Genomic DNA, 22,933 nt, shown 5'->3' with positions numbered 1-22,933 from the left:
GAAGTGAAAGTAGGTATTTAAACAAATACTTATGCATTAACGTTCATTGTAGTGGTAGTTTAGTTGCTAAGTCGTGTCCAACTCTTGCTACCTCACAGACTGTAACCTCCCAGGCTCCTCTGTCCATGGGATTCTCCAGGGAAGGATATTGGAGTGGGCTGCCATTTCCTTCTCCAGGGGATTTTCCCGACCTAGAAATCGAACCCAGGTCTCCTGCACTGCAGGCAAATTCTTTACCAACTGAGCTAGCAGCAGCACCATTCACAACAGCCAAAAAGTGGAGAAAAAACACAATGTCCATCAAGAGATAAATGGATAAACACAATATGGTACCCACACAAGCAAGTATTTTCAGCCATTAAAAATGAGCGAAGCACTGATACATGCGACAGTGTGGATTAACCTCAAAAACAGTATGCTCAAAGAGGCCAGACACAAAAGGTCCCATACTATATAATACCACTTATACCAAATGTCCAGAATAGGTAAATTCACAGAGATAGGAAGTGGATGAGTGATTGCTGGAGGAGTGAGTGACTGCTTAGTAAGGATGGGGCTCCCTTGGGGGTGATGAAAATGTTCTGGACTAGATAATGGTGATCACCACATAGCACTGTGAGTGTACTCAATTGTACGCTTTAAAATGGTGAATTTTATGTCATGTGAATTTCACTTTGGTTAAAAAGAACACACAGAATAATGAAATGATGATGACTGACCGCAAAGCCCTAAACAAATAGCAGGTAATCTGCTTTTCCTTAGTTTGTCACAATTTAATGAGTTTTGGATCATCATAAACCAATACATAAAAAATTACCCATTACAAGTTCCATATAAGGCATTAATATAGCTGAGTTCCCCTAATTTGTCCAGTTGGCAGAGCACCTAGATTTTACAGTATATAAGAAGCTTTAAACATTTTAAGAATGTTTTTCATTTTTAAAAGAAAAAGAATACTGAGAAAAACATGTAAGAATATAAAGTGGCCAGAGCCTGGGAAACAAGTTCACGTACATACATATGTGAAAATCTACATATTTGAGTGTGCAGAGAGACTAAACACTCAGGAGCGAGAAACTGGCTACTCCTTGGAACTTATTTTGTGTTTCTCCAAAAACTGAACAGTAAACAGTAGTTTACGGTCACCACCCTCTGGGTGGTGAGGTCACACACAGGGAGGGCCTCGAGCTGCCACTTCCAATTGCTTCCCTGGTGAAACAACACAGGAGGTTAAGCCACCTCAGGAGACTCGCAACAGGGCTCCCATTGTTCCAAGCTCAAAACTCAGAGACACAATGGGCACCATTCATACTGAGAGCTTACAGGCTGGAGAATAGTCCCTCAGTGACAACTTATTGGGACACTGAATTTTCATAAACACAGACTTGTACAAATATGTCTTAATTATTTTTTAAAAGTAGCACAAAATAAACAAATAAAACTCAATGGACATTACACTGACAGGACACCCAAGTCTTATCCCCAGCTCTGTCTCTAATAAGACTACAAACAAGTCACTTGCTCTTTCTGAGCCTCATTTTCCTTGTATGTAACATGAAAATGATTTCTAAGATCACATAGAACTCTAAAATGCTATGAACATATATGAGGTCTATTGATGTTGCTACATTATTTACTCCAACAAATGGGGATAAATTATGAGCAGAAAAGAACTGTCACTTCACATCTTTTCATTTACTATCAGCACTTAAGAGCAGAGAAGTTTAATAAAAACAGGCAGAGACACTGTTTTCTCTTAAACAGACAAACTATAATGAACAAGGTTCATGAGGCCTTCTATCCCAACAAGGCCAGAATGACTAAAGTGTGTATCCCTACACAAAGCACAATGACGAAGAGCATAAACAAAAGCAGTGAGTACGTTTTTCTGTCACCTTTTCTTAGGTTATGTACACATTTCATGAATCTCTTGACTTCTCTGCCATAACTCAAACTCCCCAGAGGAAAAATACCATTTACAATAAGAATGTGATCAATCTCCCAAGCTTTCACACCATATCATTTTTTCGTTTTTTCAACCTCAAAACTTGCCAGAGCAAGAACTTTGTCTCCAGAGCCTAAGGAGAAAGACACATAATAAACAAAGATGTCATTTCAAATGCATTTACAGTTCCAGGTAAAGAAAGGAAAACCTATCACACTGATACTAAAATAGGAAATAAAATGACCTTCTATTATTGGTGCATTATCCCTAAACCTTCCCACTGCCATCCCAATTTCCTTCCCTTGCACAAACAGCTCAGCTACACAGGCAATTTATTGGTTACAGACACTTTAATTCAGGTATGAAATAGAACCTGTAAAATCTTAATTTACTTTTCTATTTACATTTAGCTTACAAATGTTTTTAAAACATTAAGCTATACTAACTTGATTATTTTTAATTATAAAGTACTGGGAAATAAACCCATTAAAAGAGGTTTATAGAGAAAATAATTCTGGTTTCATTGCTAACTCAAGAAAAGACCATCATTTTATCTCACCCACACCATCTGTTAATCTGAAGCAATAATTCACGTCCAGCTTTCAGAAATACAAGAGTACTCACCAAGGTCTGTAGAGACTTTCTCAAATTGGCTGAGAATAGCACCTGCATTTGCTGACAAGAAGTTCTCATCATCTGCAGTCAGCTAAACAAACAAAACAAAGCCCAAAGGACTGAGTTCAGATGTTAACAAGTGGTTCTAGGAACCACTGTTAAGAATGTCATAGGACCACAAATTAAATTACAGATCAAGAAGCTATATACTAGGGACTTCCCTGGCGGTCCAGTGGTTAAAGACTCCACGCTTCCACTGCAGGGGGCACAGGTTCTAGCTCCAGGAACTAAGATCCCGCAAGCCAAGAAACCAGCAGGGGCGGGGGTTCTATATCAAACACTTCCCACATTTTCCTTATACCTAATATATTCAATTAAATACAGATACCTTCTCTCCAAGTTTCCTGAGAGCTGTAAGTATCTCCACTTTCTGTTGAGTATACAGGTCTCTTTCCAGCTTTCCTACCATGAGATCTCTATCCATCTATAACAGACGAATGTGAAGCATATGGTAATTAAGGTAAAAACATTCTTTGCATAAAATCAAGCTTTTTAGATCTACTTCTTTAAGAAAAGATCCTTTACTGATTAATATTATAAAAAAACTATAGAAACAATTCAAGGTAAACATGATAGGAATGTTCTCACACAGTTCTAATATTTCTTGGTACTAATCATCACCATGGTCTTAGTTACAAACTCTACTAAGGAATTAGTAGGTCAACAGCTTCCTTTAAAGAGGAGCTACCTCTAAGAACTCCATTTCATTACACTGAAGCATGGTCTACAGGCCTGAAAGAGACAACCGGTTACAGGTCCCCCGGAACTTCGATTAAATATCACCTCTACCACCAGAAACATGGACAGCATGTACTATGCCTTGGTAGTATTCTATGTACATAGACACTGCATTAGTAATAGTGCACATACACATATTACTCCATTTAAACCGCATAACAACCGGAAGACGTATCATTACTGCCTTTTTACAAATGGGGAAACAGCAAAAGAGACCGAAGAAGAGAACTCCGCCAACATCACATATGTCCATAGTAGAACAGGGGTACAAATTCAGCTGATCTGTCCCAAGTCCATGCTCTTAATCACTAGGCTATTAAATTACCAATGGCTGCATATAACTTATTAACATCTTAATTATATTCATGACTATAAACAGACTTCTTCAAGTATCAGGTTTACAAGGATGTTTGAAATTCTTAGATAGGAAGGCTACACATGCATAAGCACTGGTGCTGCTAATGAATGCTAGATGGGATTTCAATTCAGAGCTCCAGAACTAAATAGTAAAACTTTAAATGTGGCATCTTGGTAGAGGCAGTCAGTACCAATTTCAACTGCCATATGCTGTTTAAACCTCTGTATTTGTTATCAATAAAGGATTAATTTTATCAGGAAACTGTGGGTTGTAGCTCTAAAATCAACTGACCAATTTTTTAAAATAAGACTACTTTTTAGAGCGGTTTTAGGTTCACAGTTAATTGAGCAAAAGGTACAGAGATTCCTCATACATCCCTTGCCTCCCCGACTCATGCACAGTCGCCCCGTTATAAACATCCCCTATCAGAGTGTATATTTGTTCCAACTGATGAACAAACACTGACACATCATAATCACCCACAGTCTATACTTTACATTAGGGTTCACTCTTGCTGTTGTACATTTTCAACTGACCAAGTTTTAAACTTCAGAACATCACACTGAGCAAATTCTTGGGCTGAGAAAAGAAATACACAAAGTGATTAGATCAACTGAAAGAAACTTTACCTCTGCTAACCTTGTCCGAAGCTGACCTGGTTGTTTCTTTGCAAATAATCTGATGACCTCTGGGGTTTTAAAGGCCTGGCTGATAGCTGCCTGAATAGCCTAGAAATACAAGAAGGTTAAAAAAAAAAAAAGTTCAACAAATCAAATATTACAATATTTGATTGATGGGTCTTCAATTTTTAATAGGTCTTCTTTGTTCATTAAATACTGTTACAACTTTAATTTCCATTTGCTATTTCCATGCAAGTCACTGGAGTAAAACAAACAACTAGATGAAGATCTGGAAGCAAATGCTGTTTTATCCATCAGTAGCACTCTTGCCTGGAGAATCCCATGGATGGAGGAGCCTGGTAGGCTGCAGTCCATGGGGTCGCTGGGAGTCGGATATGACTGAGCGACTTCACTTTCACTTTTCACTTTTATGCACTGGAGAAGGAAATGGCAACCCACTCCAATGTTCTTGCCTGGAGAATCCCAGGAACGGGGGAGCCTGGTGGGCTGCCGTCTCTGGGGTCGCACAGAGTCGGACACGACTGAAGTGACTTAGCAGACATTCCTCCAGAAGTTAAGCCCTCAACAGGGTATATTTTCTATTAATATTTTAAATATATTTACTGAGGAAAAAAAACACAACAAATTGTGTCATCAATGTAAGTAAATTATGCTTACCAGTTGCATTCCACTTAGTTCATCGACCAAAGTCATATTTCCAGACATAATTTTCTTCAGTGAATCATTAAATTCACTTAGTTGCTCCAGAGTTTCCTTTTTGGTTTCTTCATATTCATCTGTGTCAAGTTCCTCTCTAAAGTATAATGGACATAATACCAAAAAATATAGAGTTTCAAGAGAAGACAAAAAAAATCAGTATTTATACACCAAGGTTTCAAATACATATATATATACAAAAAATATGTTGGTGGAAAAAAGGCTGAAAGGAAATATATCAAAAATACATCTAATGGATATGTTCAGATACTACTGTGGGCATTATCCTGCAACATTGATAACCTTTTTTTTTTTTTTTTTACCAAAGTGAGGCATGCTTAACAAACTATATAACTTCCTTTTCGACAGTCTCTGAATCAATGGTATAACCTTAGGTATAACCTTAGTTAAATATAAGATATTTAACTAGCCAAGACTCAGTTTATTTATAAGCTGCAGATGATAGTACCTTCCTTGCATTAAATGAAATATGAAAAGTTCTTGGTATAAAATAGGTATTTAATAAATAGCCATAATTATCATCATCATCATTGTTCAGTCGCTAACTCATGTCCAACTCTTTGCAACCCCATGGACTGCAGCATGCCAGGCTTCCCTGTCCTTCACCATCTCCCAGAGTTTGCTCAAACTCATATCTACTGAGTTGGTGATACCATCCAATCACCTCACCCTCTGCTTCCCCCTTCTTCTCCCACTCTTAATCTTTCTCAACATCAGGGTCTCTTCCAATGAGTCAGCTCTTCCCATCAGGTGACCAAAGTATTAGAGCTTCAGCTACATAGCATCAGTCCTTTCAGTAAATATTCAGGGTTGATTTTCTTTAGGATTGACTGGTTTGATCTCCTACTGTCGGAGAGCCAGAGAACGTCATTTCCATACAGGTGCTAAGGGAGTTTCGTTACCTACTCTGTGATTCCCTATCAGGGAAAAGGCTAGCTGAAGATTTTTCTGGGTGAGGAAGCTCATCCACTATCACCACCACCAGCACAACTGTTCTCTAGCCCACCCGCCCCTTCAGAGCCATCAAAATATTAATGGTGGATAAAATTTTATGTACTTTGAAATACAACAACAATGCAGCACTTGGCATCTGGGGACTCCAAACAAGCCATTTAATAAACATTTGCTTTGGGCCAAGCATTAAGTCAGTCTCTTCATCTGTAATGTTTACAACAATCTTCAAGGTTGTTAAAAAGGCAATGAGCAATCTTAGACCTTTGAGCAGTTAATGGTGACAGCACACACCAGAAAGTTCAAGTAATACTTTTTCAGTTTGATACAAGGCAGGGCTACTTTAAATACTGAAGACAAGATGGGTGTTATTATTTCCATTTCACACTTGGGGAAATGGAAACTCAAGGTGGTTAAGCATTTTGCCCAAGTTCACACTCACTTTGTAATTAAGCTAAAGACTTGCTCTTTAACTCTAAAACCTATACTGAGTTTAGTTATCCAGCAGACAAAGCACTGTGAAGAACATTACAGGGGAAACCAGAATCACACAGAGGACTGCACACACAGAGCTTATAATCTAACTGTAGAAAAAAACACCATTTTACAGCATAGCAGTATACAATTATACTATTACCTGCATTCCTCCAGATCTTGTAATTGCTGCATTAGTCTATCCAACTGTTCTTCTAAATTCTGCTTTAGTTTGCTTGTCTCTGTCTTTCCTCTGGAAGCCATTTTAATCTCTAAGGAGAACAATAAACCCACATGCAGTACTGGTTATTTGAAATGATTCAATATAGCAGTGTAATTTAAACTAGATTATACTCTTTCTGAGCTACAGGTGTGGGGAAGATAGCTGTGCAAAGAAACAGAAAAGTTTAAATTCATATAAACATCCCCACAAAAATGCCTGGCAGTCTTAATTGACTTGACAAATTAATCAGAAGTTTTAACTATTGATCTATCTTACTAAACAAATTTGATAGATGAAAAGACAGCTTCATAAGGAAACAGATCAGGTGTGCCTCTGCTCCACAAGATTCATTTTAACATCCTTTTTCATTCTTAGTAAGTACACTCCAGGACTCAGAATTCTCCTAGTGTTATCTTGTTGACCTTTGTGTACATTTACCTAATGACTTGCAGGCATGAACAACTTCTGATATGAATTTCTTCTCTGGAAATGTGCCCGTTTTTCTATAGGATTATCTTTCTCTTACTGATTCATATAATATGGATATACAGTCTTTTGTTTTTATGTTGCAAATATTACCTCTTATCTCCTAATTTAAAATTTTACCTATGGTATTTTTTGTTATGGTAAATTATTATTTTTAATGGCCAAACCTATCTTCTCTACGTCTTCTTAGTTTTGTGTCCCATGAAAGCAGCCTCTAACCCTACAAGATTTTCAAATATATACTATTTTGGTTTTGGGGGGGGAGGGGCAGAGGGGTCTGTGCCACAGAATTTGCAAGATCTTAGTTCTCCAACCAGGGATTGAACCTGAGCCCTGGCAGTGAAAGCACTCAGTCCTAAGCACTGGGCCACCAGGAATTCCAAAAAATATACTATTTTGTATTCTAAGACTTTTATAGATTTTTTTTACATTGAGCTCTTTTAAGCACCCACAGTTTTTTTTGTTGTTGTTAGTGCTGTGAAATAGGGATCTTTAATTTTCTTTCAAATGGATAACTAACTGCCCCAAAGCTGTTCTACTGGTATTTATTTATGCTACCTTTGAGATTCAATAGAAACAGACTCTGTTTCGTTGACAATATTCTGGTCCTAAGGCATTACTTTGCTATTTATTACAGCTTTAAAGTTTGTGTATACAGATGACTGATAAGGAGTTACTTTTATTATTGTGGGTTTTTTCCTCCAAATTCTTGGCTATTCTTGTACATTTTCTCTTATAAATAAATTTAAGAATCAGTTTGACAACTAGTTCCCAAAATTCAACTGAAATTTTGACAAGAGTTACATTAAAATTAATATGGATAAAACCTGAATCCTTGAAATTTGAATCTTTCAATTAAGCAATATATCTCTCCAATTACCTAGGCTTTCTTTCATGGTCTTTAGTTTAAAAAAAAAAAGCATTACTCACAAAGGCTTTGAACACTGGCTGTTCTTAGATATTTTGTATTTTTTGTTAATATTGGAAATAGTGGTTTTGTTATTACAGTTTCTCTATTTTTTTTTAAATATTTATTTATTTGGCTATGCCAGGTCTTTGTTGCAGCATGTGAGATCTTAGTTGCAGCCTGTGAGATCTAGTTCCCTAACCAGGGATTGAATTCAGGGCCTCTGCATTGTGAGTGCAGAGTCTTAGCCACTGGACCACCAAGGAAGTCCCTGTTATTACAATTTCTGATTATTGCTAAGGTATAGAAAAGCTCCTGATTTGGTGTATTGATATTGTATGCATTTACCTTAACATTTATAGCGTTTGAGTTTTTCCATTTACAGAAATTACACTCACATTCCTTTTAGGAAACATTAATATTAGGTATATTCATCAAAACTTAAATCCTAGGGTAAATTTTTGGTTTCCCTGGTGGCTCAGCTGGTAAAGAATCAATCCTTGGGAAGATCCACTGGAGAAGGGAACAGCTACCCACTCCAGTATTCTGGCCAGGAGAATTCCATGGACTGTATAGTCCATGGGGTCGAAAAGAGTTGGACAAGACTGAGCAACTTTCACTTTCTTTCTTTCAGGGTAACTTTTGAAAGCACTTAAAATTTTCCTACACTTAATCATTTCCAAGTGATTCCACATGTGGAACTTTAATGAAGGAGATTCCTTATATGATATTCAAAACAGGATGCAGTCAGTGAAAAGCTAGACTTATTACTGCATGTTATATTTTTTTACTGTATTTTAAAAAATTGGCTGAAATCATCTACAATCATGAATATGTAAACATAAATGAACTACATTATAGCCAGAAGTGTAATTTATTATAGTTTAGTTCATGTATAATAGGTTAGCCAGAAAGTAATTTACTGTAACTATGTTTCATGTATAATTTCTCCTGGAAATACACACTGAAATTTTAAATCTGTTGAATTTTTCAGTGTAAGTCAAGGGAAACCTAATGTAAAATAAAGTGTCTTTTCAGGCTTAATTTCCTACAGTCTAACCACACTGGACTACTCGCTGTTTCAAAGCATATCATGCACTTTCATCTTTCTCTTTTGAGCCTGTTTTTTTTTTTTCTACTTATCAAGGCCAAATCATTCATTCTTCAAGGTCAAATTTCGCCTTCTCCATACTGCCTTCCTTGGTTCCCTCCCAGTCACTAGATTGTGACTTATTTGAGAATAAGGGTTTTACATTTTCTTTACACACCACCAACTAGCACAATGCTGGGCAGACAGAAAGTACTGGATAAACAAACGAATAAAAGTAAACGAATAATGAGAATTGACTGCTTTATCCACTGCATTCTACATCTTAGTCTCTATTAAGCACTATATCTGACGAATTATATGTGATTTCATTATAGCTTGTGGTTTGTCTCTCTTCCTCTCCAGACTGTAAACTGCAAGCAGAAAATTGAGTCTGAATCCTTTCTTAGAGTCTTCAGCACTTAATACAAACTAGATAGTCAATAACTGAATGAACTGTATAAAGGCACAACGTATTTTAAGGAGGTAAGTGAAAGGAAAGTGAAGTCGCTCAGTCGTGTCCGACTCTTTGCGACCCCATGTACTGTAGCCTGCCAGGCTCCTCTGTCCATGGGATTTTCCAGGCAATAGTACTGGAGTGGATTGCCATTTCCTTCTCCAGGTAAGGGTATTTTAAAACAATTTCAGGGAAGATAGAAACTCTTTAAAAACCCTACCTTGATGCTACATCATTTGAGATTTAGCTCAGAAAGATTAACTCGCGGGCACCACCTAGTATTCAATAAAGGTGGTGCACCTTTTACCAAAACTGCAAAATACTCTCAAAAATTAATCTGGAGACGAAGTTACTCATTTACGCTCACCTGCCTCTTAGTACTCTTAACTCTGCTCAGTGCTGACCGGTCTCAATTGGCATAAACCTCCAATTCTTGAAGTTCCAAGTGTCTTAAACTTGAGGAAAGCCAAACTTCTCATCAGGACTAAACAGGCTCAAAGTTCAAACCACCTAGGGGTGGAGTTGTCTGGGAAAAAGGAAACGATTAACGAGTGGTTTTATTTACTATATATAAACGTGGCCTAAAGCAGTCCCGAAAATTCCACTTAGGCAGCCAGAGAATATAACAAAACCTCTCTTTCCAGGAAGACTTCAAATGGGCGGTAGGGGGTTGGAGGAGGGGGGAGAAACCCATTTTCTCTCGACTGTGTCTCCGACAGTCGTTCTCAGGTTTTTCTGAAGTCAAGAGGGGTGACAAAGGAGAACCCCGCACCCAGACCTGCCTTGAGGGAAGCTGTCCAACCCAGAAGCACGGAAACAGTAAAGGTGGAGCGCACAAGTTTTCCTGCCTGGAAATGAGCAGCGGACCTCAAGCATTCGGACGCGGTAAGGGAGCAGCTCCGGTCACAGCCCCAAATCCCACTTCCCACCGGGGAACTTGAAGCTCCCACATTTGGGCCCTGCGGCGGCGGGCTCGACTAGGCCCGGCTGCCACCAGAGGTCGCCGGGAATCCGCTGTCCCCAAAACTCTTCCGCTCGTCCCAGACCAGAAATCAAACTACCTCCTCAGGGCTCTCGAGGTCCCCTCTCCACCTCCGCCTACCCGAAGGTTCCAAAGTTAGGAGCCAGGGGCCCCGCCTACCTGAGCTCGGCGGAAGCTTGTCGGAGAAGCACTTCACTCAGACGCACGCACATCCGGTTTCCCGGAGCCAATGTGGATGCGGCCCGGGTGTTACCCTCATTGGTGTTCGGGCTGCGGAGCGTCTCCCGGAGGATTCGGGCCGCTCTGCCCTGAAAACGTGGTGAGGCCGTGGTGAAGCCGTGGTAAGTCCCCACACCGAGCCGTTGAGAATCTGTCTCTGGCCGAGGCAGCCCAGGATTCCTTTTTAAAGCCGCCAGCATAGACGAGTCCAAGATGTTAGGCTCTTTGAGGGTCAAATACAACTGTCCCTGAAGCGAGATCACATTCAACTTTGGGACAAGGAGTCTTGCCCCTTCATTTTTTCAGCTTCTCTCCGTGGAACCAAAACCCTTGGTAAATTTCCCTTTGGCCTTTGGAACAGGTGACTTAACTCTGAAAAAAAAAACCTAAATTCTTTCCTAGAAGCTTCTTGGGCTTGGTGGAAGCGAGGTGGAAGCTTGGGCGCTTCTCTTTTTTCTGAACTGCTTCTTTCCAAATCTGTAAAAGACTAGATCCACCTTCCTGGTAGCGGTTTGATACTCACTCTTTTTGAGAAGACTATTAGCTGTTGGCACCATTCTTAAAAGTTACTCAGAAATTAAGTGAAAACCGTCTTCAGATGTTCGCAGCCCATATCCTTGAAGTTATTAGTCCACAGGACAACATCAAGGTTTACGGAGAAATTGTTTCTCCGGTTTTGTCTTTAAAAATAATTGTTTCTATCACTCAGGATAAACTTCCAAGATTACCATAGAACTCCACCAAAATGATTTATCTGTCCGATCATAGAATTTCTTGCTTATCACAGTAAGTTGTCTTTTCAGGGTTACAGTTTGTATGTGAAACCACTGTTCCAAGTTCAACTTAGGAAAGACTGTTGACACACAAGTTGGAATGGTTCCAATAGCCTACTTTGCAAAACGCTTTGGATTCACAGAACTTCCGTTGTAAAAGTAAGTAAGAGTTATATTCATAAAATTAGCTCTAATTTTTGATATGTGAATATGGGTGGAAGTGTCAACGTTTGGGAATAATATGGATCTCCCAGTGGCAAATAATTAGGGTCAGTGCCACAGAAAACAAAATTGGGAAATATACGCCTTTTATCTTTTGACGATGTTGCTGAATAAACATCTCCCTGTGTTTGTACCCTAAATTTTGATGATGATAATAAGATGTTCTATTTAGGCATTTGTGTTGGTTTTAGTGTGTGTAATTTTAGAAGCAGTGAAGGAAAGGCCTCTCCATATGTGCATTGTATTAATATTTGCCTGCTCTTTCATGGTGACTTAATCTGATTCAGAGGCTCTGTGTTGAGAGTTTTCTTACGTACTTTGGGTTCTTGTTTAGAGTTAGTGGGTAATGAAAAAGTATTTCTAGTGCATAGGCAAGATAAATTGGTTTAGGATCCACTTCTCAAACAAAAATAGAATCCAAGCCTGGAGGGAGGTTGGGAAGAGAGGAGAAGAAATTGGAAAAAGGAATGAACGTTAAATAGGTCATCAAAGGAGAGACCGTTGGGGAATGTAACCTCAGAACTGGGAGTCATAACTGGAAAACCAGATAAATACTATCTGGCAGCTGGAGGAGTTTAGGACACTAAAACTTGGACTTGGGATGAGAGTCCAGAGAGCTCTCCAGCTAGGTAAGGAAAATGCAGGGTCAGATGAAACTTAAGTGGCTAACAAGAAGTACCATGAGCCAAAGGCACTCTGAACACATGGGCCTCTTTTAAATGTCTGCCAGTAGATAATGTACCGTTGTAAGTCTGTGTAGTGGTTAAGAGCATGAACTTTCAGAGTCAAGGTTGTTACACAAACTGAGATCTTGAGCAAGTTGATCAGCCTCTTTCAGCTTCAGTTTCCTCATCTGCTAAAAAAGAGATGACAGGGGACTTTCCTGGTGGTCCAGTGGTTAAGACTACACTTGTACTGCAGGGGGCATGTGTTTGATCCCTGGTCAGGGAACTAAGATCCCACATGCCTTCCCCCGCCAAAAAAAGGAGGGGATAATAATAGTACCTACTTTACTGGAATGTTATAAGTATCACATCATTGTTGTTGTTATTTAGTCACTAACTCAGTCCGACTCATTGCGATCCCTTGAACTGCAGCTTCTCTGTTCATCCCTATCTCCCTGAGTTTGTTCAGACTCATGTCCATAGAGGCAGTGATGCCATCCAACCATTTCATCCTCTGTTGCCCCTTTCTCCTCTTGCCCTCAATATTTCCCAGCATCAGGGTATTTTCCAATGAATCAGCTCTTCACATCAGGAGGCCAAAGTATTGGAGCTTCAGCTTCAGCATCAGTCCTTCCAATGAATATTCAGGGTTGATTTCCTTTAGGATTGACTGATTTGATCTCCTTGTTGTCCAAGGGACTCTCAAGAATCTTCTCCAACACCAGTTTGAAAGTGTCATTTCTATGGTGCTCAGACTTCTTTATGGTCCAACTCTCACATCCACACAGGACTACTGAAAAAATCATGGCTTTGACTATATGGACCTTTGCCATCAAAGTGATGTCTCTGCTTAGTATCTTGTTTGGTACACAGGAAGAATTCAATGGATGTTACTGATATATTTATCACCATCATTACATAACCATAATTGGAGATAAATATATAGATATATTTGTCTGCATTGGGTCTGCATTGCTGCATGTGTAGCTAGTGTGGCTAGCACGGGCTACTCTTCATTGTAATGTGCAGGCTTCTCATTGCAGTGACTTCTTTTGCTGCAGAGCATGGGCTTTTGGGCAACTGACTTCAGTAGCTGTGGTACACAGCTGCCCTGAGGAATGTGAAATCTTCCCAGAGCAGAGATCAAACCCGTGTCCCCTGCTTTGGCAAGTGGATTCTTAACCACTGGACAACCAGGAAAGTCCCCAGTAGTTCCATATTAACTTTTAAAAATTATAGGAAAGTAGAAAAAGAAAGAGAATTCTTCATGGAATTTTTTGACGTTTTCCCCCATGAAATGTTTTAACTATGACATATGTAATTAGGAATCCCATTTTTACATATCTTTATTTTTACAGTAAGTAGAATATAAAGACTAATGGTATATTAAATACAGCCAAGGTTTCAGATTAGCTGAGCATTTAGAAATTCAGTGTTCCATTCAATTCAATTAGTATTTAGAAAGTTTTCACTGTCAGGGTTTAACAGCTGTGAAAAAAGTAGTGGAAAGACTAACTTTAAATTTCAATTTCTTTAAATTTTAAATGGAGTGTAGTAGGTATCAAACATCAAAATTTTTTTTTCTTATAGTAAATTTAATGAGTGTGATGTTTAATGTTTTATTTTTGAAACTTCCTCTGACATTCTCCCAGAAAGTTGCTACTAGGGGCACATACCCAACATTTTGCTTCAGAGACATTATACCCCTGGATCCCAGGTCCCACATGTGCGATGTACATGTCTGACTCTGTGACCCCATGGTCTGGCCCACCAGGCTCCTCTGTCCATGGCATTCTCCAGACAAGAATACTCCCCATTTCCTCCAATGGGGGATCTTCCTGACCCAGGGATCGAATCAGTGTCTTCTGCGTCCCCTACATTGGCAGATGGATTCTTTACCAGTGTGCCACCTGAGAAGCCCAGGTCCCAGATGAAGAACTACTAAAATAAAGCATCCCCCCACAATGTTGCTCAGAAGTTTTCCACTCCAAACGAATATGGTTAATATCAGAAAGTGTTGCCAGTCTGTGAGAGAGTACTGCTGCTAGTGGCTGTTCCAAGTATTAGGGGGCTAAAAAAAAGGCAGTTTTAAAACTGTGTAATTTTCACCTGTATCAGAAAGAGCATAATTTATATTTCATAAGATATGAGTAACATCAAATAAATGTTGTTTAATGAATTTAAGTCTGGTAAAACGAGATTTGGTTTTGGAGGAAATGATAAAACCATAAAAGCAAATGAAAATTCAAAAAGGAATGAATTCGGTCTTTTGTAGAGCTGTGGATGGACTTGGAGTCTGTCATACAGAATGAAGTAAGTCAAAAAGAGAAAAACAAATATCATATATTAATGCATAGATACGTAATCTAGAAAAATGGTATAGATGAACCTATTTAGAGGGCTGGAATAGAGATGCAGACGCAGAGAGCAGACATTGGATGTGGGGTGAGGAAGGGGCGGGTGGGATGAGTTGTGAGAATCGTGCTGACCTATATACACCGCCGTGTGTAAAATAGAGCCCCGCAGAAAGCAGCTGTAGAGCACAGGGAGCTTAGCCGAGGTCTCTGTGGCGACCTAGAAGGGTGGGTTGCTGGAGGTGGGAGGGAGGCTCAAGAGGAAGCAGAATATGTATACGTGTAGCTGATTCACTTTGTTGTACAGCAGAAACTAACACAACATTGTAAAGCCATTATACTCCAATTAAAAAATGTATATACATGTAGATTCTTTTACTGTCTGAGCTGTCAGGGAAGCCCTGAAGAATCTGCCTGCAATGCAGGAGATGTAGGTTCAATCCCTGGGTCAGGAAGATCCATCCCCTGGAGAATGGAAAAGCAACCCACCCCAGTATTCTTGCCTGGAGAATTCCACCAACAGAGAAGCCTGACAGGCTATAGTCCATGGGGTCGCAAAGAGTCGGACACAACTGAGCGAGTAACACTTTCACTGTTCATGTAGATAGATTTTAAAATATAATAATAATAATAAAAGGAACTAAAGAGAAAAGCAAGTGAAGATTCAGTTTTGTAGGTTGTGGATTAAAGTGCTGCTTTAATGCTTATCAATTAAGAAATAGAATTTCATTTTCTGGAGTTATGTTCAGAATGTTGCATAATTTTAAGACACAAAAGTATTAAGCAGCCTTGGTCTTAAGGAGCAGCCTCTTGTATTTAGAAAGAGTCAGTTAAATTTTTTCAGCTAGAGAAAAATGGCTGGATTCTGAATGTACTTTGACGATGGAGCCCTTGAGATTTCCTAATGGGGTATGAGGAGATTTAGGATGATTTGAGGTACTTGACTTTAGCAACTGGAAGGGCTGGAGTTGTCATCAGCTCAGATCTTCAAGTAGATCAGATTTGGGGGTCGGAAAAGTGAAAGTGAAAGTCGCTCAGTTGTGTCCAACTCTTTGCGACCCCATGGACTGGGAGTGGGTTCTCTTCCCCAGGGGATCTTCCTAACCCAGGGATAGAACCCAGGTCTCCCACATTGCAGGTGGATTCTTCACCAACTGAGCTATCAGGGAAGCCCAGGGGCAAGATAGTTCAGAAAAAAAAAGAGAAACTTCTGATAAAAATCTTGAGGTAAATTGACATTTGACATTTATTTGACATGTTAATAAGATCTAAAGAATGTAAAAAGGCTGTTAAAAGTGAAAGTGTTAGTTGCTCAGTCGTGTCCGACTCTTTGGGATCCCATGGACTGTATCCCACCAGGCTCCTCTGTCTATGGGATTTCCCAGGCAAGAATACTGGTGTAAGTAGCCATTCCCTCCTCCAGGGGATCTTCCTGACCCAGGGACTGAACCTGGGTCTCCTTATTGCAGGCAGATTCTTTACCATCTGAGTCACCAGGGAAGCGCATGTTATTTTTAAATAGTTTCTGTTAATCATAGTAAGAGAATTACTTAAGGGGATTTCACTGTCAACATACGAGTTACTCGAGTTTCTAATTCCTAAGTTTTAGTGCAATGTTTGGAACGTGGAAGGTGCTCAGTAAGTGTTGGTGTGGAGAATGGATAGTGTGTTGAGGTGGAGGTACCACCTGAACAGAGAAGCAGATGGAAAGCAGTCATTCCCATTTGTGAAGGTCTGTGTCTGTCATCAATGTGCTTGGAGATGTATGTATTAAACTTGTTCCTTCTGGGACTTCCTGGGCAGTCCAGTGGCTAAGATTCCACACTCCCAGTGAAGTCCCAGAAGGAACAAGAACTTAGATCCCACACGCCTCAACTAAAGATCTCAAATGCTGCAACTAAAGAAAAAAATCCCACAGCTAAGACCTGGTGCAGCCAAATAAATAAATACATAAATAAATATATTTTTAAATGAACTGATTTCTTCTGCCAAGAAATACTCTTCTTTTTCCGCAAGAAACAGCATTTTCTCCCCATCCCAAAGACTTTAGAGCATCTATGAGTGGCTAGCTCCTTCTTAAAACCCCTTAGAATCTATGAATACATACAGAACAAGCCAGAATACTGGGTAGCATGGCAGGTCAGTTGGCTGTTTTCTCTAGAGAGCAGTTTACTGTCATGATGCAAGAAATTGGTGTCACTCAGGTGGAGGAGTTCATGATGATTTTTACTCTAAAAGTTGCCACTGCACCTTTAAAGAAGCCATAGATTAACCTTGTTCAAATATACAGTCTGGATCACTGTGTTCTTTTGAAATTAGACCCCTTATTCATTACTAAGATTTTTATTTTTATTTTTCCTTCTCTGTACTTATTTTTATCACAGTCATCCAGTAGATGCTACTAGCTTTACTGAAACAGAATAAAGGAGGTTCAGGAAGTCCAAGTGATGTTCTTAAGAATATCTAATAGGAGATCCTTATTGAGGCTGAATTTGGTTGTGATGTCATCCCAGTGATTTTGGTTGAACTGTTCTACTTTATCCATCATCAGTGCTCATAAAACTGTCACCTGACAGCTTTCTTGCTAATGACTGGTCTTGATGTGCTTCCTGTTGTCATGGCTCTGATGTTCTACTGACCACTTCATCTAGGAGTAGCAGGGTGAAGATGGTCATATGTGCTTGCTTGCAGCTGTTAGGTGACAAGGCTCCTGGAAAAGATTCAACCTGCTAAAGATACCTGTCTAAAGCAGGGGACCAGCAGGGCTCAAATGCTAGCTTCAGACTGTTGGTTTAGCGTCTGGCCTTGGACAGATCACGCGGGACAGCCAAGTCAGTCCCAGGCTTGAGAAAAGCACTGTAGGATAAAAAATGGGATCTAATTAAACGGAGCAGAAATAATGTGAGAAGGATGACTTTTTATTTTTTCTAATGTAGACCATTTTTATGGTCTTTATTAAATTTGTTACAATATTGCTTCCATTTTATGTTTTGGTTTTTGACCCCAAGGCATATGGAATATTAGCTTCCTGACCAGGGATCAAACCCACAGCCCCTGCTTTGGAAGGCAAAGGGTTAACCGCTGGACTGCCAGAGAAGGATTGCTTTTATATTCCATTCTAACCCTCTCCATTTTGGGGGGCCATTCTGCCTTTGGAATCTTAGTCCTTGACCAGGAATTGAACCTGTGCCCACTGCAGTGGGAGCATGGAGTCTTAACCACCGGACCACCAGGGACATCCCAGGGAAGGATGGCTTTTTATATCCCATTCTAAGCCTCTCCTTTTTTTTTGGCCATGCTGCCTGCAGGATCTTAGTCCTTGACCAGGAATTGAACCTGTGCTCCCTGCAATGGAAGCACGGAGTCTTAACCACTGGACCGCCAGGGAAATCACTCTCCACTTTTATGTGCTTCTTGGAGTACCTGCTTTAAGAGGAACTAGGGCTTCCCCTTGTAACGTAGCGGGTTGACTATAAGTTTCCACTTGTGGGAAAACCTGAGCAAACTTTTTGGCCAACCTATAACAATTCTAGCTGAGCATTTACTTCCCTTGAAGGACTGGCACACCTTTGACAGGGATAGGTTACTCTGGAAGTTTGTGATTACCTGTAGAAACCAAGCTGCTCACTGAGAGCAGCGCAGACAAGTAGTACAGTTCAGGAGTGGTTTTTGCCTGTATTGGGGAAGAAAAGAGCACTGTGAGGAATTACTTGTCTTATAATTGCAACACATATTTTAAATGTTTTTGCTGAAAGGATTTTTAAAAAGGCACCAATTTAGCAAGAGATGGAAGGCTTGCTGCTTAATGTGCCAACCCAGTTCCACAGTTGATTAATGTCTTAACTTTTTTTGTATGTATAGTTCTGGTAAAGTGGAATTCACCCTCCAAAAAGAAAAATCTCTCATGGAGTTTTTAAACTTCCCTGGTGAAATGTTTTAACTGTGACATGTGTCTACTTAGGAGGTCTGTCTCTCCATCTTTATTCTTTCAAAAGGTTTATTTTTAAAATTTTTTGGCTGTGGTGGGTCTAATTGCTGCCCTTAGGTTTTCTTTAGTTGTGGCAGGTAGGGGCTACTCTTCATTGTGGTACCCGAGCTGCTTGTTGCAGTGGCTTCTCTTGTTGCAGAACACGGGCTCTAGGCACACAGGCTTCAGTAGTTGCAGAGCACGGGCTCAGTGGTTGCAGCTCATGGAATTAGCTGCTCTGCAGCATGTGGGATCTTCCCAGACCAGGGATCGCACAGGTGTCCCCTGCATTGCAAGGCGGATTCTTAACCACTGGACCACCAGGGAAGCCTCCATCTCTATTTTTTTAGTTTGAGGTAGAAAATAAATGTTGAAGACTAAAAGTGCATTGTATACAGCCAAGCTTTCAGATTAAGATGAGCCTTTAGAAATTCAATATTTAAAAACGTACACAGTCGGTTGCCAAAAATGTTAACACTATGGTGCAGACTCCCTCAATGAAGGATCCCACACCAAATACAGAAAACATCCTCTTTAGTGCCTGTGGGACCGGTTCCATCCGAATAAGCAGCACAGTAAAACCTAAAAAGATGGCAGAACAGCATCAGTTTACTGGGTTGAATTGCCTCAGAAATATTCTTTTTTTTTAGATTTTATTAAAATATAGTTAATTTATAATGTGTTAATTTCTGCTGTGCAGCCAAGTGATTCAGTGGTACACATTCTTTTTTATATGCTTTTCCATTATGGTGTTTCACAGGATATTGAATATAGCTCTCTGGGCTGTACCTTAGGACCTTGTTGTTGATCCATCCAGTGTGTAATATCTTGTCTCTGCTAATCCCAAACTCCCAATCCTTCCCTCCCCCACCCCACCTCTGCCTTGGCAACCACAGTCTGTTCTCTGTGTCTGTGAGTCTATTTCGGAGATATGTTTCAGAGATACGTTCATTTGTGGCATACTTTAGAGTGACTACAAGTGATACTATGTGGTATTATCTTTCTCTTTCTGACTTCACTTGTGGCTTCCCTGTGGCACAGCTGGTAAAGAATCCCCCTGCAATGTGGGAGACCTGAGTTTGATCGCTGGGTTGGGAAGATCCCCTAGAAAAGGGAAAGGCTACCTACTCCAGTATTGTGGCCCAGAGAGTTTCATGGACTCTATAGTCCATGGGGTCACAAACAGTCAGACACAACTAAGCGACTTTCACTTCTAACTTCACTTAGTATAATAATCTCTAGGTCCATCCATGTTGCTGTAAATGGCGTTATTTCATTCAGAAATATATTCTTGAATGCAAAGCTAAATCATGGTGTTTCTTTGTGTATCTATTGTAGAACAAAAGTGCTCAAAACTTGGCCAGGCTAAGGTTTTCCTCAATAGAGGTCGTGTTCTTACTATTGGCAATGCTGGTGATAGTAACTGTGACAGTTCTTTTTTAAAATAATAACCCCATTATCTCATTTAAATCTTACAGCAAAACTGCGAAGCAGGTTTTTTAATCTCCTTCTTTTTTTCTTTGGCTGCACCAAGGATCTTGTGGGATTTTAGTTCCAGGTGTGTGGGCCTTGACAGTGAGAGCATGGAGTCCTAATTGCTCTTCCTCCAGGGAATTCCCTTAGATAAGGCTGGGAAGCTCTGGGAGGTGAAGTATTAACAGATTCTTCTGTTTGGGATGTGGGGGTTTGAACTGGCCTCCCTCAGTCTCCATAGCTGGTGCTCTTGTCCATTGGACACACTGCCTCTTGTGGAGTTGGGGTTTAGTAGAGACTCTTTCTAGAACCCTGCCTTATGGCACCCCAATAACTATTTTCATTTTATAAAAATTTAGAAAATGTCTTTATTTAAATTGCACATCACTATTAGAAGTTCATACAAAAGAAAATATAACTAAAATATATTAGCCAAAATATTCCTAAAACTTCTACACATTTCAGAGTCCAACTCTTCTGTGTCACTTTTTGACTTCAAGTAGTTGAGGTCCCTGTGTTTCTACCCATGTCATCCTCTCAGTATCTAATTATTAAATGAGTGGGTAAATCTGATATTTTTATGTTATAACTATAAAGAATTTTATAATATCAAAATGTTTATATTGAGTTGGCTGAAAAGTTTGTTTAGAAAGCCTGAATAAACTTTTTGGCCAACCCAATATTAAACTGGTTTCATATTCAAATAGTAGGACAACTCAAAGAGACACTAAGGAGCATTTTAAAATTTTCCTTCATCTGAATTTTATTTCATTAAAAAAAATGAGTTAAGTTATTTTAATTGGAAGGTAATTACTTTACAATATTGTGGTGGTTTTTGCCACGCATCGACATGAATCAGCCATGGATGCAGGTGTCCCCCACATCCCGAACCCCTCTCCCCCTTCACGTGAATTTTAAATGTGAGTTTTTTCTCAGGTTTCAGTCTGTGAGCTCTTGCAGAGCAATAAGTCCTGTCTTATCCATTTTTGTTCTAGCAGCATCTGGCAAATAGACAATAAGTATATGACTACACTTATGACTCCACACTTACCAACGGTGAAGAAAGTAAAGATGATATTGCTAACCAGGTTGGTAAGGAGAGGTTGACTGCAGTATCGAGAAGATCTGGGCCTACAAATCAATATACCAGGTCATACACTAATTGATTACTAGAAGAAATCCACACTGTTAACATAAAACCAGGTGGCGCTGACCCTTGAATTCTAATTGTGGCATGAGGTTCATTTGGCTCCAGGCAACTCCCTTCTCTTAAGAACCTTTGTTCTTTACCATGACTGCAAATTAGTGCTAGCATTAATGACAATATTGAGTTATGAATATTCTTAATGCTAAGAGTTATTAATATTCTTAATGTGTGGACAGTGTTCACCATTTTTTTTCCTACTTTAATTTAAAGAACTCTTTTTTATTTTTGACTGTGCTGGGTCTTCACTGCTGCTCTCGGGCTTTCTTTAGTTGTGAGCAGGGGCTTCTCCTCGCATTGGTTTCTCTTATGGAGCACGGGCTCTAGGCACACAGGCTTCAGCAGTTGTAGCACGTAGACTCAGTAGTTGCAGTGCACAGGCCAAGTTGCCCCGTGGCATGTGGAATCTTCCCAGACCAGGGATCAAACCTGTGTCCCCTGTATTGGCAGGCAGATTCTTAACTACTGCACCACCAGGGAAATCCTACCATTTAAAAATTCATGTTAATTTGATACGTTGGTGAAAAAACATTTTGTGGAAATTCTGGCCTCTAGAGTAAGGAAATATACCCTGCATCTTATAGTAGAAGTACACAAACCTCTCCTAGTAGAAGTTGGCAAATTTGAATTAGGCAAATTACAAGGGGTAATTTAGGTAAATTACAAGGTAGTTTCCAGCCCTTCCCCATCACTTAAGTGGAATCTCAGTTTTCAGATTTTTATTAGAATTTTCATGTTTTTAGGACTGCAGTTTATTTTAAATGTGTAAAATTGTATTTGTTTCATTTGACCATTGAAAAAGGTATTAACTGACTTTTTTGGCCAAGATGGATTTCTGACATAGAATCAGAAATAATAGGTCAAGTCATAATCTAGTTGAGTGTGCCTGTGTTGCCCTCAGCCTTGGAGACATCAGCTAATGCTAGGCTGTTGGCCCTGGTCTCTTGGGAATCCATAAAGTGAAATATTCGCACCCTCATTGTTTCCCGTTTAAGGACTTCTTATTACTGGAAGTATAACTTTTAACCTGTATAATGCTGGTTTAAAGTTAAACTCTGTCTGCCCAAATCCCAACTCTCCTCGCTGGACTGAGAGTTTTGACTTTTCAAAGAGGTGGAGCAGGTGACTGCCATTGATAAGAGGGGCAAAACAATGGGGCAGGCTGCATTTAAGCACATAACAGGAATGGCAGTGGGCACCCAAACCAACCCCACAGGTAAGATGTGCATGCTGAGCTGCCAGGTGCGGAGGTGGCTGGAGAGAGAACTTACCTTAGCAGGACATAGAACTGGAGGGTCAGAATGGTGATGGCAAACAGGAACACTGTCACTTGGCTGCATGGGACACAGTGAATTACATTGTACATTACTGTTTCAGTGATTTGAATGGCTTTAAGAAACCAAATTCAGGTTCTG

General features: G+C 39.8%; 2 protein-coding genes across 5 annotated transcripts in view; one reads left to right on the top strand and one right to left on the bottom strand.

Moving 5' to 3' along the window:
- On the bottom strand, positions 1,353-10,872 carry LZIC (leucine zipper and CTNNBIP1 domain containing). Of its 2 annotated transcripts, none has more exons than XM_005690718.2 (8): positions 10,721-10,811; positions 10,027-10,185; positions 6,663-6,771; positions 5,015-5,150; positions 4,346-4,444; positions 2,949-3,044; positions 2,570-2,651; positions 1,353-2,078 (listed from the first exon to the last, which is right to left on the bottom strand). In XM_005690718.2, the coding sequence occupies exons 3-8, from the start codon at positions 6,761-6,763 to the stop codon at positions 2,020-2,022; spliced, it is 573 nt and encodes a 190-aa protein (XP_005690775.1). In that variant the 5' UTR covers positions 6,764-6,771; positions 10,027-10,185; positions 10,721-10,811; the 3' UTR covers positions 1,353-2,019. The 2 variants fall into 2 exon arrangements, with proteins under 2 accessions (XP_005690775.1, XP_005690776.1); XM_005690719.3 differs by having other exon boundaries at positions 1,549-2,078; positions 10,801-10,872.
- Positions 10,443-22,933, top strand: part of NMNAT1 (nicotinamide nucleotide adenylyltransferase 1) — a 28,175-nt gene continuing 15,684 nt past the window's right edge. Inside the window, exons 1-2 of one of the 3 annotated variants that reach the window (XM_013970282.2) lie at positions 10,443-10,544; positions 11,664-11,792. The gene's annotated coding sequence lies outside the window, so the exon portion shown is untranslated. The other 2 variants (XM_005690716.3, XM_005690717.3) reach the window with 2 other exon arrangements.

This window comes from Capra hircus, chromosome 16 (genome assembly GCF_001704415.2).
Source record: "Capra hircus breed San Clemente chromosome 16, ASM170441v1, whole genome shotgun sequence".
Classification (NCBI taxonomy): Eukaryota; Metazoa; Chordata; class Mammalia; order Artiodactyla; family Bovidae; genus Capra; species Capra hircus.
This window is presented reverse-complemented; position numbering and strand designations above follow the sequence as displayed.